The sequence below is a fragment of the Pimephales promelas genome, chromosome 1 (genome assembly GCF_988280905.1).
Source record: "Pimephales promelas chromosome 1, fPimPro1.hap1.1, whole genome shotgun sequence".
NCBI classification, from domain to species: domain Eukaryota; kingdom Metazoa; phylum Chordata; class Actinopteri; order Cypriniformes; family Leuciscidae; genus Pimephales; species Pimephales promelas.
The window spans coordinates 45,377,388-45,405,087 of NC_142769.1; the positions used below are offsets into that span (position 1 = coordinate 45,377,388).

The 27,700-nt window shown below is 36.5% G+C and overlaps 2 protein-coding genes across 2 annotated transcripts in view; both read left to right on the top strand.

The window, feature by feature from the left end:
- The first annotated feature begins 620 nt into the window (after positions 1–620).
- kcnk7 (potassium channel, subfamily K, member 7) lies at positions 621–4,656 on the top strand. Its single transcript, XM_039658325.2, is given in 4 exon segments — positions 621–1,380; positions 2,588–2,983; positions 3,071–3,369; positions 3,372–4,656. Coding segments are annotated over 4 exon segments (1,077 nt in total). The 5' UTR covers positions 621–1,043; the 3' UTR covers positions 3,417–4,656.
- Positions 4,657–9,407: 4,751 nt separating this feature from the next.
- Positions 9,408–27,700, top strand: part of ehbp1l1a (EH domain binding protein 1 like 1a) — a 46,984-nt gene continuing 28,691 nt past the window's right edge. Inside the window, exons 1-10 of the mRNA XM_089130242.1 lie at positions 9,408–10,181; positions 16,846–16,903; positions 17,523–17,618; positions 18,834–18,887; positions 19,114–19,292; positions 20,941–21,080; positions 21,471–21,545; positions 24,422–24,655; positions 26,158–26,370; positions 26,884–27,114. Coding sequence (XP_088986368.1) covers positions 10,078–10,181; positions 16,846–16,903; positions 17,523–17,618; positions 18,834–18,887; positions 19,114–19,292; positions 20,941–21,080; positions 21,471–21,545; positions 24,422–24,655; positions 26,158–26,370; positions 26,884–27,114 — 1,384 coding nt within the window. The 5' untranslated portion in view covers positions 9,408–10,077. The remainder of the gene's footprint in view (positions 10,182–16,845; positions 16,904–17,522; positions 17,619–18,833; positions 18,888–19,113; positions 19,293–20,940; positions 21,081–21,470; positions 21,546–24,421; positions 24,656–26,157; positions 26,371–26,883; positions 27,115–27,700) is intronic.

A 27,700-nucleotide genomic window follows, 5' to 3' on the forward strand; every position in this document is an offset into this window, starting at 1 on the left:
CTGCATCCATAGGAATTAAGAGGGAAAGTAGAAGTCAGGCGTTGCTTATCATATGTCATTTCCAAACAATTACCAAGTCCATCATTCTAGTGTGGAAGATTTCTCACAAATGGAATATATTCAAGACCCAAGATAAAAAAAATTCTCCTCAAGGTGAGACCGTGCAATGCTCAGAGAAACTGCAAGAAAAACCAAGAGCTACACCTCAAAATCAGGCCTCAGTAGGCATGTTAAAGTTCATGACAGGACAAATAGAAAAAGACTGATCAAGTAAGGCATGTTTGGAAGGGTGCCAGGAGAAAGCTACTTCCTCTAAATAGAAAATGGCAACAAAGTTTTATTTGAACCAACCGCACGACTTCTGGAGCAATGTCCTTTGGACAGACGAGACCAAAGTGGAGATGTTTGGCCATAATGGAAAAAGCCACATATAGTGAAAACCCAGTATATCAACACAAACACTTCATACCAACTGTCGACAACTGAAGGGGTGATGAGAAGTATATGCCCAAAGTATTCTAGAGTCAAATGTGAGGCCTTCTCTCCAACATCTAAAGCGTGGCTGAAATTGTCTCATGCAACAGGACAATGATACCAAGCATTCCAGGTGAGTTGAGGTAAGTTTAAGCTAAACTCTAGCTTTGTTCCGCCAGGACCGAGGGCCAACATGGAACATGAACATCCTGGTAACTCTTTTCTGTACATTCTTCAAAATGTCTTAATTTTCCATAGAAAATCAAATGGGTTTGGAGCAACATGATGGTGAGTAGCTAAATGTCAGAATTAAAAATAAAATACAGTAAGATATAAAGTTATGTTCTGATGATAACTGGACTAAAGTGCAATCTCACTTTTGAACATTTTGTTTGTTCTGTTGTTGTACTAGACCGGAGAAGGCTGATGGTGTCACAGATGGCCGCTAACCTAGCTGTTGCATTAAACTTTCAGTGTGGTGTTGGACTTTCCATGTCAGAGCCCAGGTTTGGTTACACAGCACTCCATATTCTACCATCCTGAGAGAATATACTAACAAAACTGGTTTAATGGCTATTTTTGCGGATAAAGGTCGGACTTTTCTGCGCGCTCACGCGTTCATCTTCATGACGATGGCGTATGGCCTTTTTGTCATCCTCGGTGCTGTTGTTTTGATGATATTGGAGCAACCTGAGGAGAATTTACTCGTCCAAGAGGTCCGTGAACTAAAAGCTCTTTTTTTGACAGAGAACCCGTGTGTTGAGGAAAGCAGTTTGGACGGTTTGTTAGTGAACGTGCTCTCTGCGAGTAAACGCGGCGTGGCCGCACTGAAATCCGACAGCGTTGAATGCAATTTCGACTTTACGTCGTCGCTGTTTTTCGTCACTACCTTCCTCACGACCACAGGTGAGCAATCAGATATAGCAGTTAAGATGTTGGCTGGATGTTTGAAATTTTGAAAACCACCACCGCTATGAATTTATTGAACACTATTCCCAAACAATAATAATAACCGCTGTAGATGCGCATATATTCCAGTTATTTTATCTCACTTGTGGGCGTGGCGGACCTATGTCATAATTGCCAATGTGTACAGTGGTGTTGTGTAGTTATTTATTTAAACATTATTTGTTTGTCTTTTTTCTTCCTTTCTTCTTTCAAACAGTTTACAGTCCCGATGTAGCCTTTTTGATCAATATAAAAATCATTTTAAATATTAAGGTTTAGTCAAGCAGTACAAAACGTGGCTACACTTTATTTTAAGTGGACGTTACACATTACATGTGCTTACTGTAGTCATAGCAGTAAATTATGCATACTTACATGCAACTGACCCTCAACCAAGCATAACCGGAAGTCTAGTAGTTATTTAATATTAGGTTAAGTACTCAGTAGGCCTACTTAAGTATAATGTAACTATGTCACCTTAAAATAACCCAAAACATTGTCTATCCTTTAGAACTTATAGTATACAGTCAACCAATGGCGTATAGTTCAAAATAATTAAAACAAGGTCTATTATTTAATTCTACACACTTAGTAGCCAAAACATTTGTTTGTTTGTTTATTTTTTCTAATTCATTTTTTATCCTTAAGAACTTGTATTGAGCATATATTGTTTCATTAATTAGTCAACAAACCAAATGGATGCTTGATTTATAGTTTATAGTTAAAACCAGCCTATTTCTTTATTTTGATCTCAATATTTAAGTCTACACACTCAATACAAAATATATTATGTACTTATATTTTAATAGTTGTTAAATCACTCATCAATTTCATTTAAGGATACTAGTCAACTTAGCAAATGCATGATTTATTTATAGTTTTTTTTTTACATTATTTATTTTTATCTTAATATTTCCGTCCACACTCAATACAAGCTTTATTTATTTTTTTATTTTTAATGTATGCATTTTTTATATTCAATCTTAACTAAAGACTGACAGATAATCGAATGAATGAAAATTGATTTGTCTGACATAGATTTGGACTATCAGTATACCATACTGTGTAATTTTGTCCCTCACATTTGTTAATAATTGTCAAAAAGGAAAGATCCCCTTACATCTTCACACTTTATACAAGTTTGCACTGTTTAATTTCTTTGCAGGTTATGGCACCACTGTGCCCCTTTCGGATGAGGGCCGTGTGTTCTGTGTTATTTACTGTCTTGTGGGCATCCCATTCACCATGCTGCTGCTGTCCTGCCTCACTCGTGCCCTTCTGCCCCGGGTAACACACACTCCTATTCAGAACCTTCAAGTCTTCTGGGGACTGTCTCGCAACCATGCTGCGTTGCTGCACTGCAGTGTCCTTGCCTTTTGCACAGCGACATTGTTCTTTCTTCTACCTGCTGGTGCCCTGTGTCTGCTGGAGAACCACTGGAGTTACCTGGAGTCGCTGTATTTTTGTTTTATCTCACTCAGCACAACTGGACTGGGTGACTATCTGCCTGGGAGGACGCAAAGCCAAGCAGGACGTCAGGTGCTGGAGTTTGCAACCTCCTGTAAGTCCCAACACTTCCTTTTAGGATTTTTTTGTTAAGTCAACAAATGCATGATCTAATTTATTTATTTATTGAATCATCATGTAGGTTACCTGATGCTTGGGCTGATTGTCCTGCTTGTGGTTCTGGAAAGCTTCTGGGAACTCCAGCAGGTTCAAGCCATTCTGCATTTATTCTCGGGACCACCGTGGCTGGGTGAGCTGAAGGGGGTGGGTTTGGATGAGCTTGTGCTCAGTGGGGACATGGCAGGTCCACAAGAGGAACCTCATTACACTCTTCCTATATCCACAATATCCCCAACTTTCTCAGACTCACCTGCCACTCCAACAGTTGAGCTGCCACCAAATTTTGACAATGCAACCTCCAAAGAAAATGTTTCCCCTTCCTCATAAGACCAAACTCCTCTCCAGGGGATGGTTGCATAAACGGCTAAGACTAGTCTCACAACTTGGTCATCACTTTTTCTTTTTTTTTTAAAGACTGTTCATAACTGTTTCAAGTCAGTTTTATAAAAACATAAATTGGTCTAATTTGATACTAGAAAGTAAAACTGATTGCCCTTTGACTCAATAGCTAGTTGGTCAGACTAATACTTACGACACAATCTTACCATAAGGGGTTTATGTTTATGCAATCAGATCTGTGTCCATCCACTACCACTACATAACGGATATAATAAAACTGGACATTTTAAAAAGTATAAATGATATCCAGCAATGGTGTGTCTCCATAACATGCAATACTAGTTTTAATAACTAGAAGCTGGCAAACACTAGGTGGCCCTATTTGTTTATTTTTGTTTACTCTTTGGATTAGTCTGAGTGGTACATGCATTTATATTTATAATCTTTTAATTCTCAAACTCGGTCCTGGGGGGCCACTGTCCTGCAGAGTTTAGCTCCAATCCTGATCAAACACTCCTGAACAAGCTAATCAAGGTCTTCAGGATCACTAGAAACTCACAGGTAGGTGTGTTTGATCAGGGTTGGAGCTAAACTCTGCAGGACAGTGGCCCCCCAGGACCGAGTTTGAGAGCCCCTGCTTTAGCGACCCGGATTTATATCTAACGTGGAACTGATGTAGATTTCAAATCATTATTACATATTTGGGTCTTTAGTGACCTGGATTTATATCTAACATGGAACTCATGAATAGGTTTCAAATCACTATTACATATTTGTGTCTTTAGCGACCCGGATTTATATCTAACATGGAACTTATGTAGCTTTCACACATGTTGGCTGCTTTTTCATCAAAAAGTGCTCAAATTCATCCAAAGAAAAAGTAAATAATAGGGCTGTGCAAAAATTAATTGCGATTAATCGCATCCAAAATAAAAGTCTGTGTTTACATAATATATTTGTGTGTGCTGTGTATAATTATTTTGTATATATAAATACCTATGCATGCATGTATATATTTAAGAATTATTTGCGCTTAAATTCTGTATATATAAATAAATACATAATCTATATTATATAAATATAAATATTTTATACATGAATAACACATTTTCTTAATATATACATTAGGGCTGGGTATTGAGACAAATTTCACAATTCGATTCGATTTCGATTCACAAGCTTGCAATTCGATTCCGATTCGATTCAATATCGATTATTTTGGATATCAGTTACAATAAAAGGCATTTTTTCTCAAGGGAATCAAATCTCTTAACTGTAAACTATGGGAGTCTAGTTGTAGCCTACTAGGCTTCATTAGCCTAATATGAAGGTAATAATGAATGAATCACTTAAATTACACTTTTATTTATTTTTATAATAAGAAGATTAGGCTATATGAAATAGGCCTATAAACATTTAAATGGTGGCTGTCATAAAAAACTTGCCAGATTTATTCAAATATGAAGGTAATAATGAATGAATCACTTAAATTACACTTTTATTTATTTTTATAGTAAGAACATTATATGAAATATAAACATTTAAATGGTGGCTATATATTTAGCAAAATGCTCCTCTCTGTAGTTATTTTTTTCCTAGCTGACTAACGAGTTGATGTGGGTTTTCTGAGGTAAATATGACGATACATTGATTACAAGCTGTTTAACTGACGTCTTTCCACGGTTGAAACGCTGATTGAGCGAATCAATGTGCCATGATACGAATTTCGATAAGTTGTACTCTATCTTTAAACACACTTTCAGACGCTCATTCATGTTTATTTCGCGCTGTAACTGGTATTATTAAGCCGGAAGAGAGATCAGCGCTGCTGCTTCTCATCAGCTGCGCCAGAGCGATCTCACGCCACAGCGCCAAAACTCTATTTATGTTTTTGAATTTCTAAAGAAAATGGACGTAAATTGAAAAGTGAGACTTTGCTTCATATCAATAGTAACAAAGAACAAAGATTATTGCGATTTTTTTTATGCGCGCAGCCGCGATACAATATCCCATTCATTCAAATGAAACAGGATGAATAATCGATTCTTGAGACTTAAGAATCAATATCGGTTCGTAAAAATGAGAATCGATTAATATCGAGAAATCTATATTTATTACCCAGCCCTAATATACATGCATGTGTGTGTATTTATATATACAAAATAATTATATACAGCACACACAAATATAATATGTAAACACAGACTTTTATTTTGGATGCGATTAATCGCAATTAATTTTTGCACAGCCCTAGTAAATAAGTAAATAAATACATTTACCAAACCTGTGTGAATGTCTTTTTTCTGTTGAACGCAAAGAAAGATATTTTGAAGAATGTTTGTAACCAAACAGTTGTGGGGCACCATTGACTTCCATGGTATTTTACAACTGGTTACAAACATTCTCCAAAATATCTTCCTTTGCAATAGAAGAAAGATATTTTTACAGGTTTGGAACAACCTGTGGCGTGTGTAAATGATGACAGAATTTAAATTTTTAGTAATCTTTAGTTTGTTTAACATGTTGTTCTTCATAATTACAGCAGGGAGCAGGTGTGTGTCTTTGTGTGGGATGGTGACTCAGAATCTGTGCCCAGCACTGCCTCTCCTCAGCCAGTCTGACATAAACACACTCTGCAAATGAGGTCATACACTCCTATTATGGTCTTCAGTCATTTACTGTCCAATTCTGCAGTAGACTTGTGCTGAAGCGCAGGGTGCATTTTAAAATCGTTACATGCTTCTTATGTGTGTGTGTGTGTGTGTGTGTGTGTGTGTGTGTGTGTGTGTGTGTGTGTGTGTGTGTGTGAGAGAGAGGTAGAGGGAGAGGGCCCAGGATTGAAGTAAAGCTGGTGCAGTGCTGCATAGGTAATAAAAAATCAACCCATTTTTTGTCACATGAATGAAATGTTTGTTTAATAAGCTGTCATTTTAAGACCCAAGAAAGGTTAAAAATAGCAAATGCATATAATAGAAAACGAGTAAGATTGCATCCCCTCACATTATCCTAATGGCAGACCTGCTGACATCTGTTAACAAACACAGTACACGAGTCCTTGCCCGAAAGAGGCGTGACGTGAACTTCTCAGAGGAGTTACAGAAATGAAAGGGGCTTCCCTGCGTGTTTACTGTAAGGACCATGAGGCATAAATAACATTTGCCTAAACCTGCTGGCCTCAAACTTTTTCAATCCTCAGCAGTTCTTTTGAACGAGCTACTCATTAAATCAAACTTTTAACATTCAAATGGCATTAACACATTTTTCACCAATGTAGCTTGCCTGTGTATATTCGTATGACCTTTTTACCATAGTGTCTAATGGTTTCACCCTGTCAACTGCTCTTTCTTTCAGATTGACAGTCAGCAGGTGTTACATGCATGTCTATATTTATCATGGTGGTTTATGTTATCTCTGATCTTGAACAGATGGAGTGACATTACCACAATGTAGTTTTCCACACCTAGAGAGAGAGAGATGTGTTTCAAAGGATCACGAAATGTTATTTTCCTGTGAAATGAAGGTCATATTGTCAAATTGTGCTCTCTGAATGTTACATATGATAGATTGGACATCAGGACTGTGGGTTTGTCTCAAATGTCCAAGAAGAGTTTTTGATGAATTTCGTCATTGTTCAAATCAGTTACTTTGACTGATCTGATGAATCACATTTAATTGCTAAGATGAAAAATTCAAGGTCTTATTGAATTAAGTTTTTTTTAAGATTTAGATTTTTATAAGTGAAGTGAATCAGACATATTTCTTGGTCACTAGTGAAATGTAAGTAGATTTGTAGAAAAAAGTAGAACGTAAGTAGAAAGTCAGATGTTTTAGCTTCAATTGAAGCGCAAGATGCTCTGTGGATCATTCTCAAATCATGACTATCGGGTATTGACAGACATTTGATTATTATTGAATCTCATTTAATGAAATGGGCAGAGTCTGCTGAGAAATTAAAAAATGAATGCTGCACTCAATTCTTTATGCTGAAACACATCATTAGTATACAGTTTAAAAGTTTGGGGGTCACTATGACGTTTCTCTTTTTAAGTGGATTTTAATCTAATTTATTATGACCATAATATTATTGCTGTAGTAAAGCTGAATTTTCAGCATCATTACTCTAGTCTTCAGTGTCACATGATCTTTCAGAAATAATTCTAATATGATGATTTGGTGCTCAAGAAACATTTCAGATTCTTATCCATGTAAAAAAACAATAGTTTGCTGAAACTTTATAGAAATATTAAACATTTATTCTGGACATTTTTGCTAACAATGTAAATGTCTTAACCATCACTTGATCAATTTCATTCCCAAACTTAAATGAATCGTGATCTTCACGGCTGAATGGAAATATGATGTATTTTAAGAATTGTATAATGTCACTCTGGTTTGTTTAGGTTTTTCTTTTTTTAGGACATTTCCTGCGGCTGGTACTTGGGCATGGAGAGGTCAATGCTACAGGAAAACAGGAAATACTGAGACAACGACACGCTCAATTAACAGGAAGTGTATGAGCAGGAACCTTATTCGTGATCCGTGTGAGTTTTCGTTACGTCTCTCTCTTCCCTTTCCCTATCCATCTTTCATCGCTCTGTTATTCTTGGATTGATGAACAAATTAAAACTGACTTAATGAATCTGTTGTTTTGTCCCAGAAGTTAACCGCACCAACGCGACCATTTTGCACCCTGTTTTGGCATGCTTTATATTAGGCGTTTGGGATTGATTCATTTTCAATGACTGTGACAACGCAGAGCTTCAGAGATTTGTATCTTCTCTGTAAAAAATAATCCTGTAAAAAAACGGTAAAATACTGACAGCTGTGGTTGCCAGCATCATACCATAAAAATACAGTGTGTTACCGTTTTTGAAATTAACAGCTAAATACCGTATTGTCAGCTAAAGTATACAACTTTAATTTAACAACATGCTCTAACAAAAAACAGTAACACACCGTATAGTAACGGTATGATGGCAAACACATTTTTAACAGGATTTTTTTTTTTTTTTTACAGTGTTGCTTGACGTGGAAAGATTGGTTTTGGACTTGGCACACTTGCTAAAGTCTGATCAAGCCTGATCTTGAATCAGCCCAGATCATGATGTCTGCAAAACTGATCTCAGGTCATCTTAATACCATAATATCAGGCTACCTGCTGCACAATATACCTGCTGTTTTTGCCACACCTAAACATTGTTCAAACAGGATGACTGTGCTGTACTGAACAAGACCTAACAGTATCAGATATAGAAGTAATGCCAAATAATATTTCACTCTTGTTAACATTAGTAAGGGGTTTTATGCTATTGTTTGAAGCACAGTAAAAACTGCTCACAAATGGTGACCTTTAACCTTCAACAGAGTGTTTTGAACAGCCCTGCCAACCTCCATTCTCTTCAACAAGACAAACTGCTTCCCACAGTAAGGTGAGACAGCACAATGAAATAATACTTCACCTTACCCAGTGGGGGAGATCTGTGCTGTCTTTCACTCCTTAAAGGAGTAGTTCACTTTAAAAAGAAACTTTTGCTGATAATTTACTCACCCCCATGTCATCCAAGATGTCCACGTCTTTCTTTCTTCACTTGAAAAGAAATTAAGGTTTTTGATGAAAACATTCCAGGATTTTCTCCATATAATGGACTTCATTGGGAACCAAACGGTTCAAGGTCCAAATGAGAGTTTCAGTGCAGCTTCAAAGGACTTTAAATGACACCAGACGATGAACAAGGGTCTCATCTTAGTTAATGACTCGAAAAAAGATTTGTTCATTTTGATGAACGAGTTTGAACAGGAGAGTCACAAACGTGCTTCACAGAACAGAGCAATGCGAGTATTTGTGCTTATAAAACTTAAACTTTTTTATTTATTTTTGAAATGACTGATCGTTTTGCTAGATAAGACCCGTATTCATTGGCTGGTGTCGTTTAAAGCCCTTTGAAGCTGCACTGAAACAGTCATTTGGACCTTGAACCATTTGGTTCCCATTGAAGTCCATTGTATGGAGAAAATCCTGGAATGTTTTCATCAAAAACCTTAATTTCTTTTCGACTGAAGAAAAGAAAGTGACCCTACAAGTTTGAATAAACCAGCAAAATGTTAGGAATTTATATATTTGAGTAAAAGGGGAAGATGTAAATTTGGATATCTTTTGGACACTTCTTATAGGCTATAAAATCTGAATTTTTGTTTACAGGTCAGAATTCCCAAGAAGATGTTTAAAAACAACTTGCAAAACCGTATATACTGTAAAGCAAACAATCATTTGTGCAATTGATCTGTAATCAAATCCTCAGCCCCATTATATTAATATGCAAAAGGGCTACAATAAGGCTATTTTTCCTTATATAACACATTGATAATTGAATAATAAGCCAGTTTGATAAATGAAAATAACAGCTAGCCTTTCTGTTCTTCCATGGGAGTGCAGGATATGTCAGTTCATCGCAAGTGTTTGGTTATGTTTCCTCTGATCTGTCTGCGCTTATCTTCACTTTGACATTTCGTGTGTGTGTGTGTGTGTGTGTGTGTGTGTGTGTGTGAGAGAGAGAGAGAGACGGCGGTGGCGCGCGGAGCTGCCATCCCTGAGACATCGGGGCTAGGCGAAGTGACACAGCAATTCCCACGATGTCTTTTTAATTCACCACTCTCTTCTGTGAGGAATCGTCTAATTCACGTGCTGTAATCATGACATCGGTTTGGAAGAGACTTCAGCGCGCTGGAAAAAGAGCGTCGAAGTTTCAGTTTGCCGCGTCCTTTCAAGAACTCACCGTAGAGTGCACTAAGAAGTGGTAAGAAATGCGATTTTGCTTTTCATTGTCATGTGTTGTAGTTATACATACATAATAAATACAGTATCATGTGTTTAAGGTTTCTTTTAAAGTCTGACGTAGCTGCAGTGCCGCCGGTTATACGATTAGAACATAAACAACGAAGCTCGTGCGCTTGCAGTGTATGCAGGGTGTAGTTTACTGAGTGGTGTGGTTAGTTAAAGTTCAAGAATGAACCGTATCAGAGGGCTTGTTTACCCTGCCAAGTCTACTTTCTGTAGTAGTAGTAGTAGTGAGTTTTGTTTCGAGTCACCTACCTTCGCTTACTTCCGTTTTACTTTCAGTTCTCCGGTTCACTTGAAGCGCATCTTCAAGGACAGCCATTCGCAGCTTCAGTGGACACTTTTAATGTGATGTTTTTGCAGATGGGTCATGTAAATTGTAATAAATGAAGCTCTGAGCACTTACCACAACCATGTATTTCACCATTTAAAAATGTGTCTTTATCAAAATTTACTAGCTTTTGTTTAAAGCTTTTCACACTCAACTCAACTGCATGAAGTTGATTTAAACAGTTTCCTTTACTATCCTGTCCAGTTTGTTAATTTAAGAGCAGTTGAATTTTGTCTAAAACTATTTTCAGCATTAGATTTTTGAAATTTAGAAGAAAGATAAACTCAAAGAGAAAGTCAAGTGACTTGATTGGCAGTGTGACAAGTCCAAAATGCCCTTGCATGTGACACTTGGGTCTATGTCTCAATGTTGTGATAGTCTCCTTTATTTGTTAAATGCATTGAGATTATTTCAGATTCAAGTTATTGAACTAAAACTGATAATCAATCATATTTATAAACCGCATTGATGTGATCCTCCAACAAAGACAGGAAACTGTAAATTTTATTTAGTAAGAGGCAGGTTTTATTACATCATTTACATTATTAATTATTTGTCATATAATGCTCTTGTTCTGTGGAACAGATAATTTCCAAAAAACAAATTTCTAGGTCTTACTTTATACATGTGCAAGTCCATACTCTACATTTAATCAGTCTGTCTGCTATGAAAAATGTGGCTAGGATAGAAGAATTTGTAGTATGGAATGACTGGAATTGAATGATTAGAAAGTATGTCAATGTTTTTTTTTTGTTTTTTTGATTGGTTTTGTTTTTTATGGAAAATAGCAACAATCCATATAAAGCAAAAAGGGATATTGTATCATATGGTGTAGACGTGCCTTTATTGTTGGCAGAAACAAGTTCACTTTGAGACTCTACACTGCATGTTGTCTTTTCTGACAGAGTTGAGACATATTTTAAACATTACCGCTCAGATGTTTTGGTTTAGTAAGATTTTATTGCTCACCCAGGCTGCATTTATTGAATCAAAAATACAAACAAAAAATATAATATTGTGGAATAATATTTTAATTTAAAATACCTGTTTTCTATTTGAATATATTTTAAATGTAATTTACTCATGTGATGCAAAGCTGAATTTTCAGCATCATTACTCCATTCTTCAGCCATTCAAATATGCTGATTTGCTTAAGAAACATTTCTTATTATTTTCAATGTTGAAAATAGTTGTGCTGCCTAATATTTCTGTGGAATCCGTGATCTTTCACTCCGGATCATTTAATAGAAAGTTTAATAGAACTGCAATTATGTGGAATAGAAGACTTGACTGTCACTTCTTTCTGTCATTCCATTCCATGTTAAATTAAAGTAATTTTTATTTATTTATTTTTTTACATACTAACATTAATGATAGTGTATTTTATGGAACAATGAGTAATATTTCAGTATTGGGCGAGACCTGGGAAGAAAGTAACACAATTTGTTTGAACATCGGTTACTCTGTGGTTATTTGTGCTATATCTCTCAAAATTTGGTAAATGGTTGCCACATTTGTCAGCTACAAATATAACTCTCTTGGACATGTACAACACAATTACAAATTATGTGAGTTAATGTCAAACACAAAGAGTTTTGTTGTGACAACCTACCCCAGTTGGAACACACACAGGCTGGGGAAAGCTAATTTGCTGAAATAAGATCCACACAATCTAAAAGTATGCAAAAATGTTATTGAAGAATCGGTTTTTAATAAAGTGAGCCACTTAAAGTAGCAAAAAAAACATCGTATTGTATTTCTTTAAAGGGTTAGTTTACCCAAAAATGAAAATTAAGTCATACTCACCCCCATGATGTACCAACCCCGTAAGACCTTCGTTCATCTTCGGATCACAAATGAAGATATTTTCGATTAAATTTGAGAGCTGGATCACTACCACATTAGGCACCCTAAGGGATTGAAACTTGACGGCCCAGAAAGTGAGTTTTCAAGAGATCATTTTTGGGTGAACTAACCCTTTAAGGACTTTAAATTTAGCACAAAACAATTGCCATGTGTATTTGTGTTTGTGTGTGTTCTGTATTCCTGTCACATAACAGTTCACTCAAATTGCCATCCACCTATTTTATGTGAATTTTGGGAAATCGCATTAAAAAAAAAAAACGCTGGATGGAAATACCGAGATGTGCATACATTCTAAAAAACAACGTATGTGCTCAATTGAGGTGAATAATGATTTTATCTGATAAGAAGACATGTGCATCATCTATGATGGAAACATCTATACTACATAAATGATATATACATATATACAAACATATACATTCCTCAATGCACAACAAAAAACTTGTGTGATTTTGTCTTAACAGTGGATGTGATTGATAACTGGAATCATCATAAGAGGTTGGTTGTGACATTTCAATGAACTGTTACAACTATCCCCATCCCTAAAAGCCATAACTTGGAGATACCAGTATTAGCATGGGTTTGACGTTAGCATGAATCCAAAGCATCAAATGAAACTAGAGAAAAGCTACTTTAGATGCAAGTCAAATAACTCTATCTACAATGCAATGATTGCTAGGCAAAAATAATCTTGATAAATTTTGAAAAATCATTTTTAACATGCTACCTATGCGAGTCTCTAATATTGATGGCTCTTCTGACTTGTCAAACTGTTACAACTGAACTGACCCTGTGTTACTTACAACAATCCCCGGTCTCCCTCTATTCATCAACATGAAGGAGATTGAATAGATTTGACTAACTGCCCTGCTGATGTCATCTGACTTCTGTGGCCATTGACAGTGTGTCCTGTGTAGTCACATGACTTTGTGACTCCATGACTGACCTCAGAACAGCTGTTTGATTCTTTCAGTTAAATGACTCGGCTATGAATGTCAAATGCGGTCAGTGTTACAAGACTGTCTACAACTAAAACAGTGTTTGTAAGTTGATCTCGCATAACATTAAAGAAAGAAAATGTATATGCACTTAAGTTTAAACATGGCACCATCGAATACCTGAAGTGTAAACAGTGGGTTTGATTCCCTTCTTAAGCAGTCAGGTTTATTAAAGTAGCACACAGCAGCTTTATATCAATCCATGTGTCTATTTCTGTTAACCCCATGACTGTCACCACGTCGCTTGGCCTCTTGCATCCATTCACACAGCTGTTGCTGACACTGACCTGCAATACGAGACCCAGAGGCCCATGATTCTCTCTCTCCACCTTTCCTTTCCTTTATTATGACTTCAAAAACCATGTTAACATGCGTAGACACTGGTTTTCATCAGTTTGAGGAAATTATTTTATAAAAGCACGTTATGTCCCTTTTATTTGTCTGATCAGCACTTTTCTAAGTGTGCTATTGAGTGATAGATGTAACAGGTGGCTTGCATGGGATCCCTGGAAACGTTTTTTTAAGGCAAATCATATCCCAAGATTATAGGAATGGCCTGAACGATATGAGATTTGCATAACTGCATAGTCATTTGCATGTAAATAGTGTATGGTTGGTCGTAGTTTGTACTTTTGTGTTAAATAACGCAAACAAAATCAACATTGTTTCACTTTTGTCATGTCAAAACTAGTACTCAAGCATAGCTTTATAGATTATAGGTATAGATTAAAGGTAATTTGGCAAAAAAAGAAAAGTGGTAAAAAATAGACACTGGAAGCAAAACATTTCCATGACTATGAGGAAATGGCGTAGAAGTTAAACAGCTAATCTAATGTTAGTGTAAAGAGAGACCACACCCTCCATAGAGAGACAGATAAGTTTGACAAACGCACTGGGATAAAGTAGAGCAAGTCTCAGGTTATACTTCCCACAATCACGCTTAAAGGAAACACACCTCAGTCACTGTAGCTTATTAACTTGCACTTCTCTTTTGAAAAGGTAATATTTTAATTATGTCAATACATTTATTGTTATTACTATTTTATTTTTGTCTGATGTCCATTTATGATGTTAGTTGTAAGGGTTTTTTTTTTGCATCAAAATTTATGCAAATCAGGAATTATGCAAAAATATTGTTAAGCTCTGATTTTTATCATACAGAATAGGTATTGTTGGCGTTTAAATGTGGGCAAGTATTCATCTGTCTGATGTCAGAAAGATGTGGAAGAATAGAAGGAAGCATTGTTTCAATAAATGGTCTGTTTGACCTGGGGATAAAGTTTTGAGATGAAAATTACAGTATGTTTTCTTAGTACAATGAACTCTTTTATCCTAAAGGATTCCTCGAGATATGAGCCTTCTAATTTGTTTGTTTAGTTATATGCTGTGCTGCTTTGGAATTTAGGAATGGACATATTTTGAAGTGTTAGTTCACTCTAAAAGGATTTTTTTTATTCACCATCATGTCATTCAAAACCCTTTCGTTCATCTTCAAAACACAAATAAAGATCTTTCAAAAAAAAAAAATCTGAATGATTTCCGTCCCTCCATTGACAGCTACGCAACTATAACTTTGACCCTTCAACCAGCTCCATAATCCATATGAATTGAGCTGTTTAGTCCAAATTTTCTGAAGAGACTCGATCGCTTTATATGATGAACATATTGAATTTAGGATTAAATTCAGATACAAACATTGGCCGTGTTCGAAATCACCCCCTATTCCCTCATTCACCATTCCCTACATCTACTATTATTGTCCACATGCAGGAGTGTAAATTATGGGTATTATCTAGTCTTTGAGGTTACATCGGTTGAACGCTCATTATTGCGGTGCATTGTGGGATTGAATGAGTGCACTCAATTATGTCCACTATGGTTTCAGACACAACTACAAATGGCTGTCCCTTCAAATAGTGCCCTATTTAAGGATATAATTCCTGACATATACAGACAATGGACATCAGACGAGAACGAACCTTTTTTATTGATGAACCTCAAACGTGATGCGTAACACGAGAATGAACCTCATTGGTTCTCGCTGAAGCTCAAACGTGATGCGTAACACGAGAATAAACCTCATCGGTTTTAGCTGAAACTCAAACGTGCTGCGTAACACGAGAATAAACCTCATTGGTTCTCGCTGAAGCTAAAACGTGCTGCGTAACACGAGAATGAACCTCATTGGTTCTCGCTGAAGCTAAAACGTGATGCGTAACACGAGAATGAACCTCATTGGTTCTCGCTGAAGCTCAAACGTGATGCGTAACACGAGAATGAACCTCATTGGTTCTCGCTGAAGCTAAAACGTGCTGCGTAACACGAGAATAAACCTCATCGGTTTTAGCTGAAACTCAAACGTGATGCGTAACACGAGAATAAACCTCATTGGTTCTCGCTGAAGCTCAAACGTGATGCGTAACACGAGAATGAACCTCATTGGTTCTCGCTGAAGCTAAAACGTGCTGCGTAACACGAGAATAAACCTCATCGGTTTTAGCTGAAACTCAAACGTGATGCGTAACACGTGAATGAACCTCATTGGTTCTTGCCGAAACTCAAACGTGATGCGTAACACGAGAATGAACCTCATTGGTTCTTGTTGAAGCTCAAACGTGCTGCGTAACACGTGAATGAACCTCATTGGTTATAAACTGCTAAATTTGTACACTCTAAAAAATGCTGGGCTGTTTTAACCCAAATTTGGGTCATATATGGACATACCCAGCCATTGGTTTACATTTTTAAATTACATTTTTTAACCCAATGTTTGAGTTTGTCCATATTTGACCCAAATTTGGGTTAAAACAACCCAAAATTTTTTAGAGTGTAAGGACTAGTTTATGATCTCCTTATGACCTTTTTGGAGCGTCAAATTGGTAGTCGTAGCGGAGAGAACGAAATCACTCAGATTTCATTAAAATATCTTAATTTGTGTTCTGAAGATTTGTAACTTTAAAATGAGTCATGTGGTGGATGTTGGTCTTGTTGGTCTGTCATCCCATGTTTGGTCTTTCAGTTACTTTTTAAAATATTCATCTGTGATTACTCACATTGCACACATGTTAGCCTGTTGGAACAGGATTAAGAGTGTTTTACTTGCTCTTGAAGAAGCTTCAGCTTTCCATGCAATGAAGCTGGAAAATGCTTTCCTGTATGTGGGTCAGATGAGTAACCTAATAACCAAACTGAGTGCGCATGATGGTAGTCCCCTTCTACACGCTTAACCTCAATAAAGCAATAAGTGTATGACTGAAAATCCTAATTATATTTTCAAAGTTTTATGCGTCATTTCAAATTTCAGTTCTTTGTGAAATGCAATATAGCTTCAAGCAGTGTTACATGCTCACTAATCAAGCTAAATGATAGTATGTTACATGTTTCTGCACTGTACTTGTGTTATATTGCTTGTTATTTGTTATTCACAGGCAGCCAGATAAACTGCGAGTGGTTTGGACCAGGCGAAACAGACGCATCTGCACCAAGGTAAGAGGATGTGTTACTGTAACTGTTTCCACATTTATAACTTTCAAGCACTATATAAAGATATGACTGTGGTTATTTGACGATTATTAATATACAAGACACATTTATCCAAAGTGATACAAAAAAGACTGAAATAAGTGTAATATATGAACCAAAGGTATAACAAACCGATTTAAATAGCTATTTGAATAGTAAAGATAGAGCACAACTAGTTATTCAATCATGTTTTAGATTGTTTAAAATAGAATTTTGCTATTAAAATCAGGATGTGTTCTTTAAATTGAATCTTTGTGAAATTTAAATAGGAATATAACTCTCAGTATTTGTGTCATTAGTAAACGCATTGCAAATATTGATAAGTGTTTGCACAGTAGAAGGAAATACTCCCTCCTAGCACACACAAAACAATTGGTGGCAATGGGATGTCATTATACTTTCAACACAAATAGTTCTGCTCGTTTCACAAATACAGTGGAATGATTGCATTGAAATCTAATCCTTTCATACATCATGATTTTGTTCATGAAAGAACACCCATAATCATTGTCCATGCAGTTTGCATGTTAAGACTTTATTTTGTCATTGTGTAAACAAGCAGTTTTCTCATTGTGATCATCAGCTTCATGGCTGGCAACCGGGGATCAAGAACCCATACAGGGGGACTGTGGTTTGGCAGGTTCCTGAGAGCGTGGACATCACAGTCACTCTCTTTAAGGTACAGCAAGCATTACAATTGTTTTTTTGTTTTTTTTTAAATAATACCATTTACACCACCAATCAAAAGTTTGGGGCCAGTAAGATTTTTTATTTTATTCAGCAGGGACAATTCAAAACTGACAGTAAAGACTTTTACATTGTTACAAAAAAAGCCTATTTCAAACAAATGCTGTTCTTTTGAATCCTGAAATAAGTCTCACAGTTTATATAAAAATTTTAAGCTGCACGACTATAATAATTGTTTGTGTTTACATAATATATGTGTTTACATAATATATGTGGGTGCACTGTGTATAATTATTTTGTATATATATATATATATATATATAAATACACACACATGCTTGTATATTTAAGAAATATTTTCATGTATATGCTGTATATAGATTTATATATAATTTATATTATATATAAATATAAATATTTTATATATCATTTTTTTTTCTTAAATAGACATGCATGTGTGTGTATTTATATATATATACAAAATAATTATACACAGTGCACCCACATATTATGTAAACACAAACTTTTATTTTGGATGCGATTAATCGCGATTAATCGTTTGACAGCCATAATAATAATAGTATGTTTCTTGAACGTCAAATCAGCATATTATGATTTTTGAAGGACCATGTGACACTGAAGACTGGCGTAATGATGTCGTCACAGAAATAAATGACATTTCATAATATATTAAACCAGTAAGTGGTTATTTTAAATAAAATTTTAATGATTTTTCTCAATAATAATATTTTTGATCAAATAAGTGAAGCCTTGGTAGGCATAAAATACATTACAAAATCTTACCAACCCTGAACTTTTTGAATGGGAATGTATAAGACAGGAAATGGTACGGAGCCCCTTAAGGGACATGGTGATGGAAAGAAAAATGTGAGATAGGAGGAAAACTTATATGTCAATGCTTTTGCATTCTCTCGCAAATGTTTTGCGTTCCCCCGAGAAACTTTAACCCCCGTCGCTCGCTAAATGTTTGCATTCCCCTGAGAAATCACAAATGCATTGACTTTTTTTTCACTTCCATGTCATATTTTTTGGGCTCTGTAAAATGAAGGTCATTTGTGACTACTCTTAAATACTAATAATAAACTTATGTGAAGTTGTAAACCTGAATTTTGTCTGTTGTCCATTATTGAAATTTGAAAACATGAGGTAATGAAACCAACATCGGCAAATTTCTCTTTCCCTATAGGATCCAAATGCAGATGAATTTGAGGACAAAGACTGGACATTTATCATAGAGAATGTGAGTATGTCTGATTTATAATCTCACCGTGTTTATTAAAGGTACTGTTAGCAATTTTAGCATTTCTGTTTTGACTCTTTTTGTGCAGTTTTAACAAGCTTAGGTTGTCACATTTATCTGTACTGCACCTTTGCAACACTTTGTCCTATCAGGAGACGGCCTCGATTTGGCAGTACACTGTTCTCTTTTTAAGCAGTCTAACCCCATCTCATCTCAACATCCACAGGAAACAAAGGGCCACAGGAAGGTTTTAGCATCAGTAGATGTGAACATGAAGAAGTATGCGAGTGCTACCCCGGCTCAGTTTGACCTGGTGCTTACATTAAAGCCTCTGTCTGTGAAAGTGCTGGATGCCAAGCTTAATCTCACCCTGTCTTGCATCTTCCTGAAGGAGGGCAAAGCTACGTGAGTTCAGATGTTTTCATTGTTTCACTAGGAAGGAGTGTTTCTGGTCCTAGGTCTGTCTAATGATGCAGAAACATCAGTCCAAGCACAAGACACATACAGCATCAAATGCAATTTTATTTACTTTACTGATCTATAGTCTGTTTTAGGAAGCCAGCTTCTCGAATAAGAAAAAAATATAGGACGGGAAATGATTTTGTCCGTCTGGAATTGATAAGATGGTTGTGGTTTGCTATTGGTCGACAGGTTGCCCCGCCCTCACATGTTCCTCAAGGTTCATTTATAATGTTAATGAAGTTTAAAAAAAATCTATGCAGAAAAACATGATTTTCATATAATTTTAACATGTTTTTACTCTAAACTCACTTCATAACATTCATAATTCGCTTCAAAGTGTCTTAAAACATCCTTCTGTGAGATGATGTGGCTTCTTACACAGAATAAGGCACACAACATATTATTTCACACTATTCTATACAGTGATGAAGGCTATATCGATAAGCTTTGAAGTATAAATATACTTGATTATCATGAAAATACCCGAGAAAGCTTGAAAAGCTCAGAAAAACCATATATTGTCGAAGTCGTGTGTTTGTCAGTCATGTTTAATCAATCAAAGTGATTTGAGGAATAGAATTCCCATTGGGATTTCCTGGAACAACATGCGTTAGCGTACTTCTTAGGGGCATATTTGTAGTTTCTGTGCGAGAGCGCCCTCTGGTGGAGGGAGTAGCATTTACTACTGTTCACAGAGCCGTGCTTCACTGACAAGCTGCGCATAAACAAATTGCTGCCTTTGCCAAATTACATGCGGTTTCATTTTTATTAATCGTGTGCAAACCTGGGCTAACGTCATAGTAAACAATATCAATGCCTACTCACTATTGCACATGAGTTTGTAAAGTAAAACAGTATCCCTATAAAATCATCATTTACAGACGAAGCATTATGAAACCATTTACTTACAGTTTGTGATGGAGCTGCTGCCAGATCCTATCCTGCTGACTGCTTCATCTTTCAACAAAATTTTATTTGCGAACTCTCCATTACATTGTGCCTCGTTGACAAAACAAAATGCTCCGAACAAACATGTTTCCTATGCTGGATCCTTCTGAAGTCTGTACGGAAACGCAAACAAGCTGTTTTCCGGGACGCGTCAAAGCTAACGTTTTTTCAACCTTCTATTTATCCTGTTGTCGACAAATTTGCTTTAATTAATGCAAAGATCTCTTGTGTATCAAAATATCAAGGCAGATTTTATTTCTCATGTCATGACCACTTTAATTAAAGTTTACGAGGGCACATGAGTAACAAAAAAATATTATCTGCGTGGATAAATCATTTATAATGAATACTGCAATATTCGAAGTGGTGATTTCATGGTGACTTCAAGTCAGTGGTTATCAACCAGACTTTAAAACAAAACAAAACACACATTAAAATAAGATAAAATGACTAAAAATCTAGATATTTCTTATTTTATTCACACTCTTAACAACTAGGGTTCCAACCTCGGTCTTAAAAAAGACTGGATATTGGAAAGCCCAAGTGTAAAGGTGTGATTTCAAGTATATTTTAATATTGTTGTGGACAATGGGGGGCTTTGGAGTCAGAAAGGTTGAGAACCACTGCTTTATTCTGTATTCAGTGATGAAGACATGCAAAGTTTGGCGAGTCTGATGAGTTTGAAGCAGTCTGACATTGGAAACCTGGAGGACTTCAATGACAGTGATGAAGAGGAGGACAAAAGACTGAGTGCAGCAGTGAAAATGGCCACTGCAGTAATAGGTATAAACTCTTATGTGCACATACTAATGCAACTTTAAGCTAAAACCAGAAGTTTGGAAAGAAGTTTAGAAGTTTGGAAAGAAGTTTAGAAACAGGCATTTCCTGTTCTAAAAATGTTATTTGCAAGTTTATATGCAGTGTTTCCTTTTTTAGGTGAATTGGTTGGCTCGAGGTTAGATAAGCCTGGTGGTTGTCTGCTGTTTTTGGTTGTGTTGAGTTGATTTAATCTTTGCTCTAGTTTAATGCTGTATTTCAGATTCAAAAGTAGCTTTGGCCATGACAAACATAACCTCAAAATATTTAGTCTCATTCACATAGTAGACTTTTTGTCATTCTTTTCTCAAATGGTCTCTTTCTTTTTCCTTCTGTCGCTCTGTCGCCTGTGCTCAGCTCCTCTTCCTCCTGCTAGGAGAATACATGACAAGGCCTGGAGACCTGCTGTAGACACGGGTCCCTCTGACACAGGTAGCTTACTAACTGCTCTGGCTGCTTTTTCCACTCGTCACTGCCATATTTCATTTCCTCTAAAGGGATACTCCACTTTTTTTGGAAATAGGCTCATTTTACAACTCCCCCAGAGTTAAACTGTTGAGTTCTACTGTTATTGAATCCATTCAGCCGATCTCCGGTTCTGGCGGTACCACTTTTAGCATAGCTTAGCATACATCATTGAAGTGCACAAGACCATTAGTATTTCTTTAAAAAAAAAGCACCAAAGTGTTTTGATATGTTCCTATTTAAAACGTGATGCTTCTGTAGTTACATCGTGCACTAAGACCGACGGAAAATGTAAATTTGCAATTTTCTAGCCGGATATGGCTAGGAACTATACTCTCATTACTGTGTAATAATCAAGAAACTTTACTGTCGTACCATGATTGCAGCAGGCGCAATGATATGACGCAGCACCTGAAAATAGGCTACCTTCCGTCACATAGTATGTTACCGAACTGGGGACTATTTTCAGGAGCTGCGTCATTATGCCTGGACTTTGAGGGTCAGGGACTATCATTGCGCCTGAATGGGGGAGTTGTAAAATGAGCCTATTTCCAAACAAAGTGGAGTATCCCTTTAAACTTGAATTAACATTTTAGTTTTGGTATGAGAACATTCAGTTTGAAGTATTATGGGGCATTAAAGTACCAATTTTAAACCCCTCGATTTGTATCATGACGGTTTCAGATTAGTAAATTATTTTAAAAAATTGGGGCTTGATAGTGATAACTGTTGGCTGAGATCCATTCATTTGCATCCATCCATACATCCATACATGTTTTACTTATTGTTTATATTTTATATTAGTAATATTTTATATATAAACCATATTGTGCATGTACTAGAAACATGTCACCTCTGTAAATAATACAAAGCCAAAGTCTGGGTTATTTTTAAGTGTATATTAGTTTAGTTGTGTAAATTAAACACTGAAAACGTATAAACAAAGATCATGAATATCACATCAACCATTTCAAACGGAATATATTCTTGTTTCACGTCACCTTTACGTTTTATCAGATACTGAGAAATGCATTTTCTAACTCGTGTTGCTATCCAGCGTTTGGGTAGACCGGATTCTTAGGCATGTTTTGTATCTGTCAGAGAAACACATTCCCATGACCTCAGCATTCCAGTGCTCATAACTTTGTGAATGTGAGAGTTTATCTGAGATCTGCATCTCTTCCTGGTTTCACTCATTTTCTTCTCTTCTGAATTATTCCTTGCTCATTTAAAGGGGACCTATTATGCCGCTTTTCAGAAGATATAAAACAATTATTTGATGTCCCCCGAGTGTGTATGTGAAGTCTTAGCGCGAAATACACCACAGATCATTTTATATAGCATTTTAAAATTGCCAAATTTGGGCTTTAGTTTTAGTGTGTTTCCCTTTAAATGCTAATGAGTTGCTGCTCCCGCCCCCGCTCCCGGGGGGATGGGGAGATTACGGGATATTTTCACTAATTTGTGGTATAACTAGTCGATTACGAGTGGCTCAACAGGTATATGTATATAGATGAACTCATCTTTCAGGAGATTTGACCGACTGGGTTGACACTTTATCGTTAGAAATTGGGGGTGTGGCATGAGAGCGTGAGAATTTGGTCAATTGCGTGTAGCCCTGCCTTTACAAATAAAGATTCCACTATCAGCGCGATAAAAAAAAACATAGCTGGACTCATAACACAAACTTTTATAAGTCTAATGTGATATTATGAGCTTGACAAATTCAATGTCAATTTGGAAAACAAACGCGTAATACTTAATTCTAGATGTGTTGCTGGATCACGAACAGTTGGCACTGCTACATCTTTGGGATGTTACAACGCTTGGGAGACATTCTCGTCAGTGAAGCAATGGCGGATGTGTACAACCTAATATATCCAAAATAAAGGCTAGATGTCTTACAGCGAAGTCTCTTTCGTCATCACCGGCGGACATCTTATCACAGGCAAGCTTTCTGGCGGGCTCTGTGGTACCTGATGTAAGATGAGTGATCAGCACGAACACAAATACACTCATCCCGTTGAAATCTTGACGGATTTACAAACGGTTTGATTTCTTACGAACGTTATTAACATGGCTATAATTCTGGATGATTATTTATTGATACATAAACTTATTATTCATAAGTGTGCAGTGTCATGCCTGTGACAAGATGGCCGCCAGGTGCAGACATTGACCTGGACGAGACATCTAGCCATTATTATTTATAGACCATTTTGCAAGATGTAAACAACACTGGTCCAGAAGCACTTCCTGTTTCAGTTTTTTAACACTACATAAAATCTGGGATAAAATACAACCAACAGAACATATAAAACTGAATCAAAAAGTTAAACAAACATTTTTAAGATGTTTTCTTTACATGTGAAATAAAGAAAACAGTTACAAACTGAAACAGGAAGTGCTTCTGGACCAGTGTTGTTTACATCTTGTGAAATGGTCAACTCAACTCGCTGCAAACTCAATCAGGGTGGTTATATGTTAAAACGGCTGTGTCTGTCAGTGTCAACACTCTTGGGTGGGGCCTGTGGCTGTAGTGATGTCACTAAAGCCGCATTATGATAACAGGTCGTTGGGAGACACTGCTTATAATTTATGGGGATTGGGAGGATTTTTATCACTGTGGTTGTGTACACACTCTGCCAACACACATTTATGTCCAAACACCATGCAAAAGTGAATTTTGCATAATAGGTCCCCTTTAAGTTCCTCTTTGTCTTTATGGAATACATTTTCTTTTTGGTCAGCTACCTCTTAACTCTACTTAAATAACTACACATCCACTCTTACTTCCTCTGTTTTTGTCTGTTCCTCTCCATGCTCATCATCATTTCTCTCAGCTCATTCTGAACCGGATGGGATGAGCTGTTCCTTCATTACACCTAACGTTCCTCTCCAGTACCCCCTGTCATGCACCGCTCTTGACCCTTCTGTCCCGATCCTCTCCACTTCCTGTGTCCAACCCCTCCGAGTCCCGCAGACACGCGCCTCCCCGTACGCCTTCACTATACCTGCATTCACGCGCGCTCATCCACCTGCCCTGCCCAAAATCTTCCATCCGCCGACTGGCTCAGGTACAAACACTCATCCACCCGGAGCAATGCATCTCCATACCTCAGAGATCACCCAAAAACTCACCCTACTGTGTCATTACTTACAGTACATGTTTCCATCTTTCATCTTTTTCGATAGTTTGGTTTAAAGGTGCATTAAGCAATTAATTACAAAATATTTTAGACCTAAAGAACTGAATGTTACCATGGAAGCACATTTTCACCTTTTGGAGTAAATAAAATAAAATAACTTTATATACCACATTGTAAAAGTTTGGGGTCGGTAAGATTGTTTTATTTATTTATTTATTTTAAAGAAGTCTCTTGTGCTCACAAAGGCTGCATTTGATTGATCAACGTTTGTTATATTATATTTTAAATGTAATTTATTCCAGTGATGGCAGTCTTCAGTGTCACATGATCCTTCAGAAATCGTTCTTTAATGCTGCTTTTGTGCCTAAGAAACATTTTTTTTAAAATCGATTTTGAATATGTTGCTTTTTTGTTTGTGTTTGAATATTAAGTTCAAAATAAACAGCATTTCTTTAGAACAGAACTATTTTGTGACAATAATAAATGTCTTTATTGATCGGGCAGAGATATGCATTTATAAACAATCAACAATATAATTTGATTTAAAATGACAAATAGTTCCAGGATGGTTCCATTTATTTTTTAAATGGTATCATTTTTTTAATTTGATTTTTTCTTTATATAATTTACGTTTATTTGTTCTTTATTAACATATTCTATTTTTATTGAAAATTGTTAAAGTTGTAGGATGTTTATATTTGCATGAAAATGTTGTACCAATAAAAATAAAAATAAAAAATTAATGTCTTTATTGACATTATTTGTATTAATTAATAAATTGTATTAATTTTTGTTTCTTTAAAAAAAAAATCATATTAACCCCAAACTTTGGAACCAAGTGTGTCTCATAAAGTCTCTATATCTTGCAATCACAACTTTATATCTCACAGTTTGACTTTATATCTACATTTGGATGATTATTTTATTTTTTTTTACTTAATTTATGCTGAATATCTAAATGAAATTCCTGCATGAATAACTGCATAACATTCTAAAAGAGACTCAAACAAGAAAGACTTAAACTTTTTTTTTTTTTAATAATTTTTCCTTATTCTGGAGAGGTTTCATGTTTTGAACATTTATAAAATTTTTACGTACTTGACTTCAAGGTTCATTAAAAGGAGTCTTAATTGACTTTTGGAAAACTGCCCCATACAAACAACAAATACATTTTACGGCTGCTGTTCAATGAAGCAACAGCCAGATCCCTATAGCAACTAATGAAGCACCCTGTGAATCTGTTCATCAAGCTGGATATTCAGCTCCTGACTTTGACCATTCATGCTCTGTCACAACTTGACCTAATGAACCTACTTACTTTAATACAATGCATGTTTTTTGCATTCATTAAAACGCACAAAACAACAGATTTACAAAGCTGTAGCTTCATAACCTCTCATCATACTGTCGTTTTTCCTTCTTCCTATAAGTTGCTGTAACTGTCCCTCAAAGGCCGTCTGGAGGTCTTGCTATCTCTGAGTTACCGGAGAGCAGTCGCTCTGCTGAGGGCGGCTCAGTCCCTCTCCCACAGCCCCTCTCTTTTCTTCCTGGGATTAGCATACCCTTCTCTCATTCCTCCTCTTCTTCTGCTCAATCCCCATCATCCCCTCAGCAGACCCCTCTTCCAGACGTAGCCCAGACAGGTAATGAGTCTTGCCCAAAAAGATCAGAAAAGATGGTGGCTGTAGCTTGTAAGTAGTTGTTTTGTAGCTAAAATTAAAGGCGCAATATGTACGATTTTTGGATTAAAGTATCCAAAAACCACTAGAAAAGTGTTGTATATTTTGTTGACTTGTGCACTTACATTATCCGAAGTGTCTTCAACAATGTTTAAATCCGGATAATTCAGCTATTTTAACTCGTCAATGCATCGCCCGTCAGTGCACAGTGGATATGACATACCACAGTTACATTAACTTTTAATACATTAGCTCATCCATGGAAATTGATCTCTGCCTGAGTCTCGTCGGATAGCTTTCCATGGGCTCTAGATTCCTCATTCATGCCTTTGTTATTGTTTTGAATCATCGACCTCTAGAGGCGAAACTTACATACTGTGCCTTTAACTGTGTAACGTATTTTTGCTCATTTGCACTTCCATTCAATCTTTCTTCATTCTTCTTCTTTCTGTCTCATTTTTTTCTCCCCTGATTTAGCCACTTTATCTGCCGCTCGGCGCAAGACCTCGAGACCTCAAAGCTTCCCCTCTTCTTCCTCTTCTCCTTCCACTTCTGTTTTTGACCCCTCCTCCTTTGAATTTGGCTCCTCCCCTCATGGCTCAATGACTCAACCTGCACCACGGGCCTCAAAAGTCTACCGCGCCTCATTGGCTGAGCCAGGCTCCGCCCTCACAAAGCCCTCGAGCATGCCCTCTGCCACTGACACAGGTACATGGGCAGATGTTCGTATTTAATGTCGTTTTTAAATGAGATGGAATTTGATTTTAAAGTAAACCACACTTTTCATATTTAGTACCTAGCGTTATAAAAAAATATTAAAAGATGCATATTTGCTGTCATGAATTCAAAATAAAAGTTTCATGGCTTTTAGTCCATGTCTGTTAGCTTTAAAGCTACACTGTGTAATTTTTTTTTACCCCCATCTAGCGGTGAACAGGTATATGACCATGCAGTGAATATTAGTTTCTGTTCCTCTCAATTCCGCTTTTGTTTGAACTCCTACGGTGGCCAATGTAGTCCAAGATTAACATGGCTTCCAGTTCGACCTCGTCCATGAGTGTTAACTGAAACGTAAACTCAAAAGGCGAAGCTTGAATTAACGGGTATGTCCCTCTTTGGCTAATGTACTTTCAAGATTGAGGGGCAACATGGCGACCGACATTAGAGCCCCTTACCCGTATGTATTTTCAATGGCATATTATACATTATATTATATATTATATATATATTTTTTAAAAGAACTAAGTGTTTTTAGCTAAGAATAAACTAAAAGAGTTACACAGTGTAGCTTTAA